Consider the following 14,763-nt stretch of genomic DNA (forward strand, 5'->3'; position numbering starts at 1 on the left):
AATGTAAACGGTGCCAAGACAAACTCAAAACAGTAAATGCATCATAGGCATTTGTTACAGGTCAGTTGGACTATTGTTAATAAAACTCATTTGTTTAAGAGAGTAATATCAAATCACTGAGCATCAGCGGATATGTGATACTGATATACATACATTTACAAACAACTGGCTGTTATACATAATGTGACAGAAATTATAGAAGAATTCTTTACAGATTTTTTTGTCCTTATTTCATTTGCCACATCTGTGTTTCAGCAGTATCATATGCTTACTGCATGTAAAAGTCAGCATATTAGATGGGCAACATTTCTCAAATCAAATCAGGTCAGATTATAACCTTCAACAATATCTGTCTAAGTCCTAACAATAGCATAATAGTGCTGATATTTTCTAGACAGTTGTTTAGTATGCACTAGGTAATGTCTACACAGACCCTCACATGCTTCTACATGTCCATTCACAATAAACTGTTCTCTGAGACAAACACTGCCAGTCCTCATCCAGCTGCATGGTGTTGCAGTGAAAACAACAGCTCACCTCTTGTACAGAGCTTGCTATAAATCTGTGAATTGACCTCTTTGTCCCGCAGATAACATCGGATTTCTTCCACTGCTTCCCTCACTATCGTGATGATCAAAACAAAGCCCTGTACCAAACAAAAAAATATATATGCATTAAAAGGCTGCACATATTTCAAAAGCAATAAAAGACACCGCAAACAAAAACGTCCTCGACTCACCAGTGGAACCCAGTATGTGTAGAGAGCCCCGAGTCTGAGCTCATTCACAAACTGAGAGCAGGCCAGCAGCAGAAAGTACAGATTGAAGAAGTACTTGAACTGGTTAAACAGCACCTGCAAACATAACGGCTCATATTGTAATCTTTATAATAAAAACCATGGCATAATGTTCAATGCTTATGGCTGCTGGTAAATATTCTTATAATAAAACATGACCAAATGCCATTATTTACAAAACTATTTATTCTACAGTGAAGATTTCAAGTAAAATACAACACCTTCTGCCTCTGAGGTCAAACACTCAAAACAAGTAAACCTTATGCTAATTATAATAAAACTAAAAACTTGACTTCATGCTCACTACAGAGCATTTTTTTTCTACATGTACACTGTGCGTCAACATACAATACTAAAAGATCTTATGAAAACAATTTAATTCTGTTAATGAACTTAGGTGCTGATATACACTATATTGCCAAAGGTTTTGGGACATCTGCCTTTACATACACATGAATTTTAATCTGGAGTTGGCCTGCCCTTTGCAGCTATAACAGCTTCAACTCTTCTGGGAAGACTTTCCACAAGGTTTAGGAGTGTGTTTATGGGAATTTTTGACCATTCCTCTAGAAGCGCATTTGTGAGGTCAGACACTCATGTCGGACGAGAAGGCCTGGCTTGCAGTCTCCGCTCTAATTCATCCCAAAGCTGTTCTATCTGAGGTCATTGAGGTCATGTGAGTTCCTTCACACAAAACTCACTCATCCATGTCTTTATGGACCTTGCTTTGTGCACTGGTCCGCAGTCATGTTGTTACAGGAAGGGGCCATCTCCAAACTGTTCCCAAACTGTTGGGAACTTGAAATTGTCCAAAATGTCTTAGTATGCTGTAGCATTAAGCCCAACCACTAAAAAACAATCCCACACCATAATTCCCCCCTTCACAAAACTTGGCACAATGCAGTCAGGCAACTACCGTTCTCCTGGCAACTGCCAAACCCAGACTCATCCATCGAATTGTTCTTGAGCTAATCTGAAGGCCACATGAAGTTTGGAGGTCTCTAGCTATTGACTGTGCAGAAAGTTGGCTCCTCAGCGTGCACTGACCCCACTCTGTGATTTATGGGGCCTACCGCTTCTTGGCTGAGTTGCTGTTGTTCCAAATTGCTTCCAGTTTGTTATAATACCACTAACAGTTACCTGTGGAATATTTAGTAGTGAGAAAATTTTAACAAATGGACTTATTGCACAGGTGGAAAACTATCACAGTACCACACTTGATTTCACTGAGCTCCTGAGAGCAACTCATTCTTTCACAAATGTTTGTAGAAGCAGTCTGCATGTCTAGGTGCTTGATTTTATAACTGTGGCCATGGAAGTGATTGGAACACCTGAAGTCAATGATTTGGAGGGGTGTCCCAAAACCTTTGGCAATAAGGTGTAACTCACTGGCCACTTTAACAGGAACATTAGTGGAATTATCCAATCAGCTGGTTGTGTTGCAGCAGTGCAGTGCATGAAATCATGTTGATAACATTCACAACAAACATCAGAAATCTAGGTGTCTTTGACTACATTGGTGCAAACGGTACAAACTGACAGAAAGGCTACAGGCGTGCGTATGCTCCTAATAAAATGGCCTGAGTACATAGAGCAGCACTAATTACATTATTAACAAAAAAATTGGTCATTTGTTAATATATATCTTTTCTTCCGTCTATTCAATGACACCTAAAAGAGTTAGCTCAAGCTTTTTCAGAAAATTTTAATCTCAAAGTCTTTTAATGAGATTTAAATGATCGTAGTGCCTCAATATTCAGCCACAGATTTATTCTTACATCCAGAAGACCTATAGGTAATCTAAGGTTATTTGCCATGCAAATTCTTTTTAAACAAAAATCTGAGCCTGTGTAAGAAAATCACTCAAGATTAGCTGGGTTGTGGAAAATATGGAAAACATATCGTGTGTCTGAAGTGACTCGCCTGTAGTAATTAGTTGCAAAAGACAAAAAAAATAAGCTGTACTCTTGGGTGAGCATTTAGTGTGCCTTACCCCAGGCAGAAAGGTAAAGAAATTATATTTTTGGTTATTGATGACATTCTTCGGGTACCGCTGTTCCCTCTTCTCGGGGTGTCCCAGCCAAACTGTCCGAGGGCGAAATTCCCCTGATCCACAGCACCTCGACCAGGGGCAGCACCTGAAATATATATCAATTCCTCTTTTATTATTTCATTTTATTTTATTCATCATGCCACAAAGTTATATTCTTTCAGTTGCGCTCCCTACATCTTGCACAAATATAGTGACTACTAAAATGGCAAAGTAATTTACATAACTTTGAGTTTTGAATCAGGTTTGAATATTCTCTTCCTTTGTTCGTTTATGAAGTGCACATAGCTGGAAAAGTTTTTGGCTGAAGATGAAAGTGAATAAAACGTGAATAAAGAGAATATATATCCTTTCATTTTACAGAGAAATGCTGTGGCTTAATCTATTCTCTGTACACATAAACCTTGCAGTCATTGTGTATTGTTTTTCTAATTCAGTTGGTAATTTTAGGTTCTTTCATTTCCTATATATCTAAATAACTAAAATTCTGGAGCTGTTACAGAACCACTGAGGGGAAATGGTGGTGATTTGTTTAATACGGTATGACCACAAAAGAAGGCCTCCAGATAACATACTGCGTCCATGATTTAAGTTTCCCACGGGCGTGAATTAATAAATCGAATCTACAAGTTTAATGGCACCATTGTGGCTACAGGAACCTCAGCAGGGAGATGATTTAATAACATGTTTTGGAAAGACGTATAAAGTCACACTCGCATTAAAGTCACTTGCATTGCATGGACATTAGCTACCTTATGTCACCTTATGTGACTTCGCTCTCAAATAATTAACTACGCTATGTAAGACGTTCCCACAATACATAAGCTCCAGTTACACAATATGTGGTGACAAAGTTTCAGTTGCACAATCCGTGATCAGTTAGTAGCATCAAAACATTAACTCATTTCCTCAGTTTGTTAATTCACGATCACGCCCGATTACACCATGACTGCTGTGTTAACTCCCTGTAGGTCGCCCTGTAGGAACCAGCTTCAAAAAACTAAAGCAAGAACAGAGAGCTACACAAGACTGGTATATGAGCAAGAATGTTATGAACAATGCAATCTCAGAACCATAAGCAACAGCCATGACAAAAACTACTATCATATAGGCGGAAGAGATTATTTAGAAAGACACTAAGAAAGGAATAAGCTGTGGGTTTTCTAGTAACAAAACATGTCTTTTACTTCAAAGGTCAGACTTTTATTTGACTTTTTTTTTTTTTTTTTACTCATGGTCATTTCTTCCATTCGCAAACCAGGCACCATAAATTCCTTCAGCCAGTGTTATAGTGTAACATTTATCTACTAACCGCCTCCCTTCTCAAACAAACTTCATCTCTAAGACAATCATGTTTGGCTCTGAGTTCTGTGTCAGATCCTATTTAAATAAAAAAAGGACCTTCCAAATACGCAGCGTTTTCTTTGTACGTATCAGAATATAATATAGAGCAGAAGCAAATAATAAGCTAAGTGTTCTGGCCACTTACCAAAGCACCTTCATGGAAATGAAGATGGTGATGTGAATTTGGCATAAAAAAAAAAATTATAATGTTCTTCCCTTTTTGCATTATGAAGTGCATTATTCTTTTAAATAATTTCCAATGCAAATAGAAAATGGTGGTGCATGACAGAGATATGGCAAGAGCTAATATTCGTTTTCCTCCATTTGCTCCCTTATGAATGCACATAGCTCTAAAGTTCTTTTTAAAAAAAATAGTGTGTAAACAACCTATAAAGACCGCAGGTTTAAAAATAAGCAATTTCTATTTAATGTAAACAGTAACACCCTGGGTATTAATATGTCTTGCTTGTAAGATATATTTTATTAGTCTGATTCAAGCCCTGCTGGGCTCTTGATGAAGGCCCTTGACCATCTCTTTTCCGGGGTATCAAGGTTGACCCCGTGCTGTAATGTTTATGTTACAAATACAAGCTTCTTCTTATTATTCTTCAATCATTAATTTTACAACAGAAGTGCTTTATCCTGGACTGGGTCACGGTGGCTCCACTGCTTATCTCAGGGACATTGAATACACCTAAGTGTAATTCAAGTAACAATACACACACACACAGTTTGTTACTAGGCTACATCTGTTTAAATATAGTTATATGAATAAATCAGTTCTCAGAAACATCTAGGTATCAGAAAGAATCCCGAATCTGGCAAAATCACAGGCCAAGTCAATAAAGGACATTTCACATCGCTTCAGTATATAAGCAGCATTTCTTCTCATGCAAGGTAGCTGTATTTGACACCTGCTAATAACTTTTTTTTAATTAGTCTCCTTTTACATCTAAATAAGCGCATTAGCCTGCTGATACATCCATGTGAGCATCATTTATCTCATTAAACGTCATGTCACTGTAATAGCAGAACGTGCATGTGTTTATACGGTGTCTTTTATGTAAAATAAAGGTGGCAGATGAAAATGTAGTCTGATTAGATTTGTATAGGATAACATGGTGTCACAGTAGGCAGAGCTGCAGGGCCCATGGTTTGATCCTGAGCTCGGGTTTACTGTATACAGTCTTACATTGTCTGATGCCCTGTGTTGGACTGGTGTCCCATTCAGGGTGTTCCCAGTGTCTAGTCTCTAACCATTACAAGGGCTTACTGAAAATGACAGAATGAGACAATACACTGTATGTGTTTATATACACGCCCATCTTCAGTTCCATATTAAACCGGGAGTACACGATTAGCATAATACCATGATGATTAGGCTAAAAAAAAAAATATTTAAACTGTGTAGAGCAGTGATTGATGACAAGGCTCTTAGCTTCGAAACTGCGATTGCTGAAACAAAAGCTTTCCAAACAGATAAGATGAATGGAATATTGTTTATTATTTGCCAGACACACGTACAGCTTCATACACATCCAGTCTCACTTGGTTCACCGAAATGCTAAGCTTGTTATAATAAAGAAAAATCCGCCACGTTTCTCACATTTTGTCTTAACAAAACAACAACATGCACCTGCACGTACCGACTAAACCCGGAACAAGGATGTCGGTGCATTCGTTAGCTCGGTAAATTTTCCGAGCTAAAACAATTGGCAGAATAAAAGGCTCATTTCGCGAATTTAACACCAAAAGATGAAATGATAAACAAGCAGATATCCACACGCTTTTATTTTTCCGCCCTGCTAGCACATAAGCAGCCAAGCTAGCAAGCTAAAACCCAGCATCCAGACCAGATAAATTCCCGTTTTTAAACGCGGATGCCGCCAGTGATCGCTACTCTTACCCGATTTTATGCTTGTTGTCGTGGCGTTTTTTGTGCCGTACCGGCTGCAAAGGAATATTGTCCGTCATTCCGGCCATTACGGGCTGATAGCGGTTGTGAGCTCGGCCCAGGCGTGTCTCCCAGCAGGGGCGGAAGCTAACAGCAGCTAGAGCCGTCAGAGCCTCCGAGTCGGCTATTCAATAAAGCTTTTGACACATGAGCGCGAATGGGACGAGATGATCGCTCGCACATCCACGATTATAATGACCGATATTCATTTTCCTGACATCCATATGATAGTTGCAGAGGAGTAAAAAATTAACCTATGGCATGGATCCGATCACTGGGAAGTTGGAGATAAATCTAGTCCAAGGCATAGATCACCTGTTCACTCACATTCACGCACACTCCCAGCTGAACACTTTCCTCTACTCAGCATCTCTCCTCACCTAGATAAATAAATAGACACCTCAAATAAATTGAGATCACAGAGGCTTCGTTTTAGATCCTGTTTTTTTTTTTTTTTTTTTTTTTTATTTTATTTTTCAAAATATCAAGAGAGGATGGAGAGAGGGAGAGGAAAAAGCAAGCATTTACAAAAAAAAAAAAAAAAAAAAAGGGCTACACTGTAAACAAACCTAAAACAGACTCAGCATTTGAAGAACACAAGATCCCTCTGACCAAGATCTGACAAAATCTTTTTTTTTTTTTTCCCCCTTTTCAAAATCACAAAAAGGCACAACTTGGCAATGCATACAAAAGAAAATGTACAGGAGTCTTTCTGAGGGCACCTTGTTCTAGTCTGAGCAAGAGTTGTGCAAAGTGTCCAGTGATACATTCATTACTAGAAGGGGGGGTGGGGGAAGAAAAATCAGCAGGTTCTGGAAAGACTGTAACCATTAACATCACCTACTCAGAGCACTTGACAAGAAAAAAAATAAAAATAGATATATATTACACGGCTGTTCAAGTCAGTAGAGTGAGGAAAAAAAAAAAAAAAAGGCATCTAATTGAGGTAGACGTTTGACCCAAGTTGATGTTTCCGACAAACATTAAAGCATACAAATCGTTCTGAGAAAAACGGGGTGTGGTCTCAAAGAAAATGACCAAAGCAGTTATCAAATTGTTTGCGGGTTCCCTTTGATACACCACAAAAGTAGCACATTTTGACCAGACATCTACAACAATGCAGCTTACATGGATAAAATTAAGATAACAGGAAACACTGTGCAGAAAAAAAAAAAAAAAAATTACACAGACAAACTAAAAATAACAGCAAACAAACAGCTCCCTGGTCAACAGATGTTCCAGTTAAAATCTACCAAATCTTGGCCGCATGTAGAGAAATAAAGTGCAGGGATTTCAGCGTTGTATTGGCCCTTACAAAGGAAAACCTTAAAGTTTTCAAATAATGGATGGTCAATCCCACTGATGGGAATAAAGGCCCAAATGCCACATTAAATGCTTGTGGATTTCTCAAACAATAGTCTAAAGCTACATGTAAAAATATAGTACACTTTGGTCATAAACAAAAAGATCTGCAAAAGAACCTTCATTATAATCGTGCGGTGCTTTATTTAAAAACATGCACCACATAGAGGCACTTAAATTACATTTTTGGTAGAGCAGATAGAAGCTACACTGCAGTTCAATAGAATAAGTTAATATGAAATCTAGTTTCCAGTCACTTCAACAGGTAAGTCTGAAACTAACAGGAACTTCAAGCAAAACGAACTATTCTACACTGCCCAAGATTAGATGTAAAATAAATGGGTCCTACGTTTCATCTCTGAGCACCAACAAGAACATGGGACTACAAGAATGGGACTTAAAATAAATGGCAAGATTGCAGCCTACACCGATTTACTGTGAGCGCTGGTAAAAGTGTAGTTTACATAGCAAATTCTCACTAGTAGCACAGTTCTGGAAGAAAGATATTTTCAAGTAAAACTTACATTCAACTTCTAGAAAACATTACTGACAAATACCCGCATATATTAGAGAAAAAGGAACAGTAATAACTACAGTAGTTACATCAGTTTTAAAGTTTCAGATGAAGTCCACAAATCCAAGTGTTGCTCGTATTAGGACATTTTATACAAGTTTACGAAAGCAACGACAAAAAAAAAAATAAAAGCAACACAAAAGAACCAGATTTGATTGTGCCTACTGAAAAGTTGGTAGAGGAGCAAAGTCATTCGAAAATCACCGAGAGAAGCTCAGTTTGGTCTTAATTCACTTTGCCCTCCTCCATAAAATGTGGGAACTGTGATTTTACGACACTCTCCGAGCCATTCTTTTCCATTTCAGCGACCGTGCCCGGAATGCCTGAATGAGAGTCCATCTTCATCAAGCCTCCTGTGGAGCCAACCAAAGGGCCTCCAGCAAGGCTTCCAGGAAGTGGGATTCCTCCATTTTGGATGACTGAAATTTCATTGGCTTTCATGGCCAGCCCATTCGAGAAAGCAGCAGCATACTGGTTCCATACCGATGGGTCAAAGTTCATCGGGGAGGAGATCAGATCTTTCGGGGGCTGCAACATCTCTGGCATCATCTTGGACTCAGCACCCATGGCCATCAATGCCATAGGGTTATCCAAAGACAATCGCTGACCACGTCTTGTTGAATTATTCCACATGTGTGTTCCAACATGGACCTGCGATAAACAAGTTAAAAGGACATCAGCAAAACAAACCTCTAATAACAAGATGCTTATAGGTTCATAACAACTTGAACATTTATGCCCATAAATAAGCATATAGACTAATGCAGTTATGAGTTACCTTGAGGTTTCCTTTTGTTGTAAAAGCTCTACCACAGATGGTACAAGCAAAGGGTTTCTCTCCAGTGTGTGTACGTTCATGGATCTGCAGTGCACTAGCCGAGGAAAAGACCTTGCCACATACGTTACACAGGTGTTGCTTGGCAGAACGGCGAGAAGCACTTGAGCTGGGTGGCGGAGTGCCTGTTGCCTGGGATGGCTGTGAACCATGCTGATTATTGGCAACAACTGGATTCTCAGAGGGAATTTGCATTTCCAATTTAACCAGGCTTGGAGGCACCCTCAGGAATGGCATGTGACCAGCAGCTGTAAAGCATAAAGGCTTATTTAACAAACCAATTCCATATAGTTATTGCATTTTAATAGAATTTGAGCTAAAATAAATAAAGTCTACTCACAATATTCTCCATTGGACAATGACAGACCAGGCTCTTCTTTGATGGCCTTTGTACTGAAACTGGAAGTCAAATCCAGGGCTCCATTTGTTTCACTGAAATCCTGACTTCCATCAGACTCCGCTCTGACGGTTCCTCCGTTCAAATCATCTGGGTTTACAGGTTCTGGAGATTTTGCCTGTCCATTCTCCAATTGTCCATCTACTGGAGATGAAGAGTGAAATGAAGCAGAATCTGATGCAACTGGACTGCGCCCATTCTTGTACTCCAGCTCTCCAGCTGTGGACGGTGACTCTTTGGGCCCACCATCACTCTCGGAAGCAGTGCTGCTCGGTCGCTGCAAGTTCAGGGTAGATGTGAGGCTTTTCATTTGGTTTTCTAGGGCCGTAATGCCAGTGAACATGGCAGCTGAGCCACTGAACGGCTGATCGCCTTTGGCAGCATGTGCAGGAGTAGGCTCAGAGCAGTTTGGATTCTCTTGATTGTCAAAATCCACATCTTGTTCCTCCATGCTCTCCTCAAGCCCACTTCCGTCAATGTTCTTCTCGGTCAAACTGGAATCCATTGCTTCAGGGCCCTCATATTGGTTCTCAGGGAATGGAGTGTTGGGAATTTGGCCACCCATATGCATTCGAATATGCTGCTGTAGCACAACAGCATTGGTAAACTTTTTTTGGCAGATTGGGCAGGAGTGTTGCATTTTAAGAGGAGTGTTTGACCTGTGGACACCATAGTGGGCCTTAAGGTTGCCCTTAGTAGAAAAGGCCCTACCACATATCTTGCACTTGTAGGGCCGCTCACCTGTGTGGGTACGGTAATGCATCTTAAGGGAACTTTGGCAGCTCAGGATTCTGTGGCAGATCAGACATTCATTGGGGTCATTGGTCCTCTTCTCCAGGCCATCCACCATTTGCTGAAGCTTAGCTGTGCCAGACCCGTTCTCACCAAGCACACTGTTACCATTTATTTGATGCAGGCTTCCTAGTGAATCCGAGGCTTCTTTGTTTTGGTCCAGTCCTACCTCACTATTGAACATGCCTGACGAAATGGACGCACCATCACTGCCAGATGAGGAGGGTCTTTGTGTGTACAGTTCCCCAGTCAGTGGAACATCAAAAGTAGGCTTGAATCCCTGGAGAACTGATGAGTGGATGCCTGTGGAAGGGAGCCCAAGCACTGGTTTGCTGTCTACCATATTGGACTCCTCAATGGGCACAGACATGCCATAGGGAATGCCGTTGTTTGTAGGAATGTTATCTAGGTGCTCTGGTACAGGATGTGGATTCATTTTAATGTGTGGGTACTTTTCTTTGTGCCTCTGGAAATGCACTTTAAGGTTTCCTTTAGTTGTGAAACGGTTTCCACAAATGTTACATTTAAATGGTCTTTCACCGGTGTGTGAGCGTAAATGAATCTGCAAGGCACTGTCATTCCCAAAGGTCTTTCCACAAAACTTGCATTTATGCTTGTACATCTGCTCACCACCACCATTCTTCAACTCTGTTATGCCATGCATCTTGTTTTTGCCTTTTTTGGAGGGGTCCAAGTTTGCAGCAATGTTGGTAAATGGGCTCTGGAATGCCATAACTGCTGGTGATTGAGGAAGTAAAGCTGGAAGTCTGTTTGCTAGATCTGGGAGCCCTTTGTTTGTATCGGTCTTCAGGGGTATGGAGCCAATGCTTCCAGCATGTGTTGTGGGAATGCCATTAGACTGGGTTAATTTACCTTGCTTCATAGTTTCCAAAGACAAACTCTGCGTGCCTGTACGTTTTCCAATTAGAGCTGCGGCAGCTGAGAGCTGCTGAGAAAGGTGTGCACCAAGTGCCTTCAGTGGATCCACTGTGGCTCCCATTGCAGATTGGATGCTCTGGGGTGTCATCATGGCCACTTGTATCCGAATTTGTTCAGTCAATTGAATCTGCTGCAGTTGCTGTTGCTGAAGACTAACCAGTTGCTCGAGGATCATGGGTATTGCGTGAAGGGCATCTTGAGATGAGGGAGACTTCTGAGAAGCTAAACTAGATGAATGCTGTGTTACAGCTACTCTGGTGGCAGGCATGGCTTCAAGAGTAACATTAGAGTCTTGCAATTTGGAAGCAGTTATGTAGCCAATGTCAAGGCTGTTGGACATATCGTCCTGGGATTGTTTTGAGTCTCCGTCTCCGTTTAGGTTCAATGCATCCTCAGTAGTGTCAGCTGAGTCAATGCTGTGCTTTGACTGAGAATGACTGCTGGACCGCCCATCGCTGTGGTCACTTTGGAATTCAGGAGAGCGTTGTGAGAACTCGAGCGGTATTTCACCCCCCTCCCCATCCTTCATAATGACAACCTGTTGACTCTTGGTGCAGTTTCTCTCATGTTCAAGAAACTCCATTTCATCAAAGAACTCGGCACAGCATTTTTCACAGACTCTTGTCTCCTCCAATCGACACCTCTTGATTTCATTCCCATCCTCTGTACGGACATCTTGTAGAACCCCTGCAGCAATAAACAAACAGCAATCCAAAAAGAGAGAGATGATTGAATGGATGTGGATATCAGTGAAAAATTTTAGCAGTGCATGTACCAAATAGATCTGATGCATCAACATACATAATATTAATAATAGCAGCTTCTGCACTGTTACAGGACTGACCAAAGGGGTATTGGTTACAAGACACTGTACATAACACTTTGATCATATTGAAAGGTTCAGCTGATAACTTCAGATAGGATACCGGTATCTTAATTGAGGCTATGTCTATAAAGGATGTCATTACTTTGCCTTATCACTGTATAAAAGTACCATATTTTGTAAAGGCCCATCCACATTACCAAAGTCCCAAATATGGACAATAAAAAAAATAAATAAATAAAAAACTATGTTGACTGATCTCACTCTTTGAGCCAGTTTTTCCAAAAAGTTTGTCAGAATAAACAAGCAGTCTAGCCTTTACGTTTTTCAGCCACCTTGTCGTCCAAATGTTGCCGTTTTGCATGAAAAAAAAAGAGAGAAGGCCATTAACATTCCAGCAACGAAACTGAGAAAGGCTCATTAATTGCTCACCAGGCATCCTGTTTTTTATTGTTCATAAAAACCAGATACCACACAAGTTGCAGCTCGTGTTATATGGGGACTCTGAAATAAGGTGACGAAGCACAAAACTGTGATTTATGTAAACAAACTTAACTAACTTGTGAGAGGAAAAAAAAAACTTGAGAAATTGATCAAGTTTGGATCAACTTATGGGCCGAATGCAATATACAAGATAACGAAGTACAAAATATTGTGTTAGGTCGTTCATATAGAAATATTTAGTGGAATAGAATCACCACGAAAAGTAATAAACAACGCTTAAAATGAATAAATCCTCAAGTGGGTGAAGATAAATCAGATAAGAACCGAATCGCCACAAGGGGGCGCGTTGACCAAGAAGGGGAATATGAGGAGTCCTTTTGGGTCACATTTACTCAAATTACATAATAATACTCAAAGTTTTTCATGGTGATTAAAAAGGAACTATGATTTTATGGAGTTAAATGCAAGTTAATCGTTCAGATTACATTTGGGTTTTTTTTCTGTTTTGTTGTGGTAATTAATAGCCAGGCAAATGCGCATGTAAAGGGGTCAACCTGGCCAGAGATCATGCAGTGGTGCTACAGTTTACATATGTGAACAGCCATTGACCCCCCACCTTCACAAATACTCTTCCCCCATCCCCCAAACTCCATATGAAGCTTAAAGAAACTCATGCATTTCAACTGAGGTGGGGGGTTTATTGCTTTTGTGGCCAGTTTGTCCCTGGAATCAAGTTTCGTGCAGAAACCTGTTGATCGCCTTTGTATTGATCATCGCCTATGTATTTATAATTGGAACAACCCCCTAACTGCATCTCAAAAGCGAAATACTCATAATAACCTAAGGAGAAATTAGTACGCTAGAACTTTCCCCTCAGTTGACCGCATGAGCATCAGTTCATCGCCTCGGTTAAAAGTTAGGAGAAAAGATTTCATTCAGAAATGAGGATTTAAAAAAAAATAATAATAAAAAAAAATAAATACCGCAGATTAACGCGAAATTCACTCGAGGATCACCCGAGGAGATGAGATTATTATATATATATATATAAATAATTTTTAGATCAGTTACAAACTGCAAAATATATTGTTAGGAACAATATTTCGACAAATAAGAGGTGAAAATAAATTATTAACTCTAAAATGTAAAAAAGTGTGTTTTTAGTGTGCGCCAACACAGAACACGTTAGAACACTAAACAACAGAGCGGCATCCAAACATGGATGAAATTTTTAATTAAAATAATAATAAATAGCCCTTTTCTAATCAAACAACTGAACTGAAATGAATCCCAATTACTACTACCTAGTATCACCAGCACCAAAAAAAAAACTTTAAGCCTTTAGAACGGGCTTCAAGTTCGACATAAACACTAATATAATAAAAAAAAATTAATTTCATAAACATAATAATTTTTTTTTTTTGACCAGCTCTTACCATTTTCTGTTGAATTGGGTTCTTCGGAGTTGATGTGCTGCGGTTTGGACTGCTTGCGTCGCGACATGGCAGGCTACACCACCATCTGGGGCAAAGAGTAACACGCTTTACTCCTTCGCCTTAGTAAATTCTCCAGGTCGGCCGAAATTAGCCCTTCAAGTAGAAATGCGCATGTCAAAGTAATTATTATTATCAATAATGCATTGCGATTTATCATGGTGCCCTGACAGCTGATTGGCTCCAGTCCAAGTGCTTGCACATTATTCAAATAGGCTTCATTGATGAGGAAAGCAGAACGCGATAAGGAGGCGGGAGTAGAACCTCGCAAGAGCCAATCAAAATGCGGGGGCGTGTTCAGAGGGCGGGGAGAGAAAGGCATGCAAGGCGTGGATCAGAAATCAGAAAGAGGTCAGTGTTACTTTATAATTATTAAGCGATCTTGTATATAAACTTTTCCAGCACGCTCAACTTCAGTGTATACACAACAGTGAGTGATCCATTAGGGTACATAAAAGATTCATAATAGAAATAATAAAATAACTAAACATATATTGAATTAAAGTAACCAATTATGTATATTAATTAAACAATTTAGAGCTTTGTATATCAAGTGTGTTTTCCCAAAACGTCTGGATTTAAAAATTAAACATTATTTTTACAGGCTACTGAAATTTGTATTTTATAATGCATGCACCCTTCATTAATCTCTCTATCTCTCTCGCTCTCTCTCTCTCTCTCATTACATATAGAAAGGTTCAAACTCGGATCCCATCAGATTTAGACCACACACAGACTTCTTTTTTTTTTTTTAAAGAACTGAAATCTGATCTGAAACTACACAGATATGTGTTTTCTTTTGTTTTGTTTTTTACACAATCAAGCCAGATTGACATTAGCTGACCCCATGTTTGCATATGCAATAGAAGAAAACACACTTCTAGGAGAAAAAGTAGGTGCAATTCATTTAAAATAATGATCATAAAAAAAGTCACCAGTTTGTTTTTACAGTCTCAGGTT

At 39.6% G+C, this 14,763-nt stretch overlaps 2 protein-coding genes across 2 annotated transcripts in view; both read right to left on the reverse strand.

Moving 5' to 3' along the window:
- The window catches only part of LOC131365737 (probable phospholipid-transporting ATPase IIA), a 44,982-nt gene extending 38,498 nt beyond the window's left edge, over positions 1 to 6,484 (reverse strand). Inside the window, exons 1-4 of the mRNA XM_058409524.1 lie at positions 6,097 to 6,484; positions 2,790 to 2,934; positions 740 to 853; positions 538 to 646 (exon numbers count right to left, since the gene is read on the reverse strand). Of these exons, the coding sequence (XP_058265507.1) occupies positions 538 to 646; positions 740 to 853; positions 2,790 to 2,934; positions 6,097 to 6,173 (445 nt within the window). The 5' untranslated portion in view covers positions 6,174 to 6,484. The remainder of the gene's footprint in view (positions 1 to 537; positions 647 to 739; positions 854 to 2,789; positions 2,935 to 6,096) is intronic.
- Positions 6,485 to 6,655: 171 nt separating this feature from the next.
- sall4 (spalt-like transcription factor 4) lies at positions 6,656 to 13,990 on the reverse strand. Its single transcript, XM_058409522.1, has 4 exons — positions 13,747 to 13,990; positions 9,256 to 11,730; positions 8,859 to 9,163; positions 6,656 to 8,731 (listed from the first exon to the last, which is right to left on the reverse strand). Exons 1-4 carry the CDS (start codon positions 13,811 to 13,813, stop codon positions 8,306 to 8,308), a joined length of 3,273 nt encoding a protein of 1,090 aa, XP_058265505.1. The 5' UTR covers positions 13,814 to 13,990; the 3' UTR covers positions 6,656 to 8,305.
- Between the last annotated feature and the right edge of the window lie 773 nt (positions 13,991 to 14,763).

Source organism: Hemibagrus wyckioides, linkage group LG15 (genome assembly GCF_019097595.1).
Source record: "Hemibagrus wyckioides isolate EC202008001 linkage group LG15, SWU_Hwy_1.0, whole genome shotgun sequence".
NCBI classification, from domain to species: domain Eukaryota; kingdom Metazoa; phylum Chordata; class Actinopteri; order Siluriformes; family Bagridae; genus Hemibagrus; species Hemibagrus wyckioides.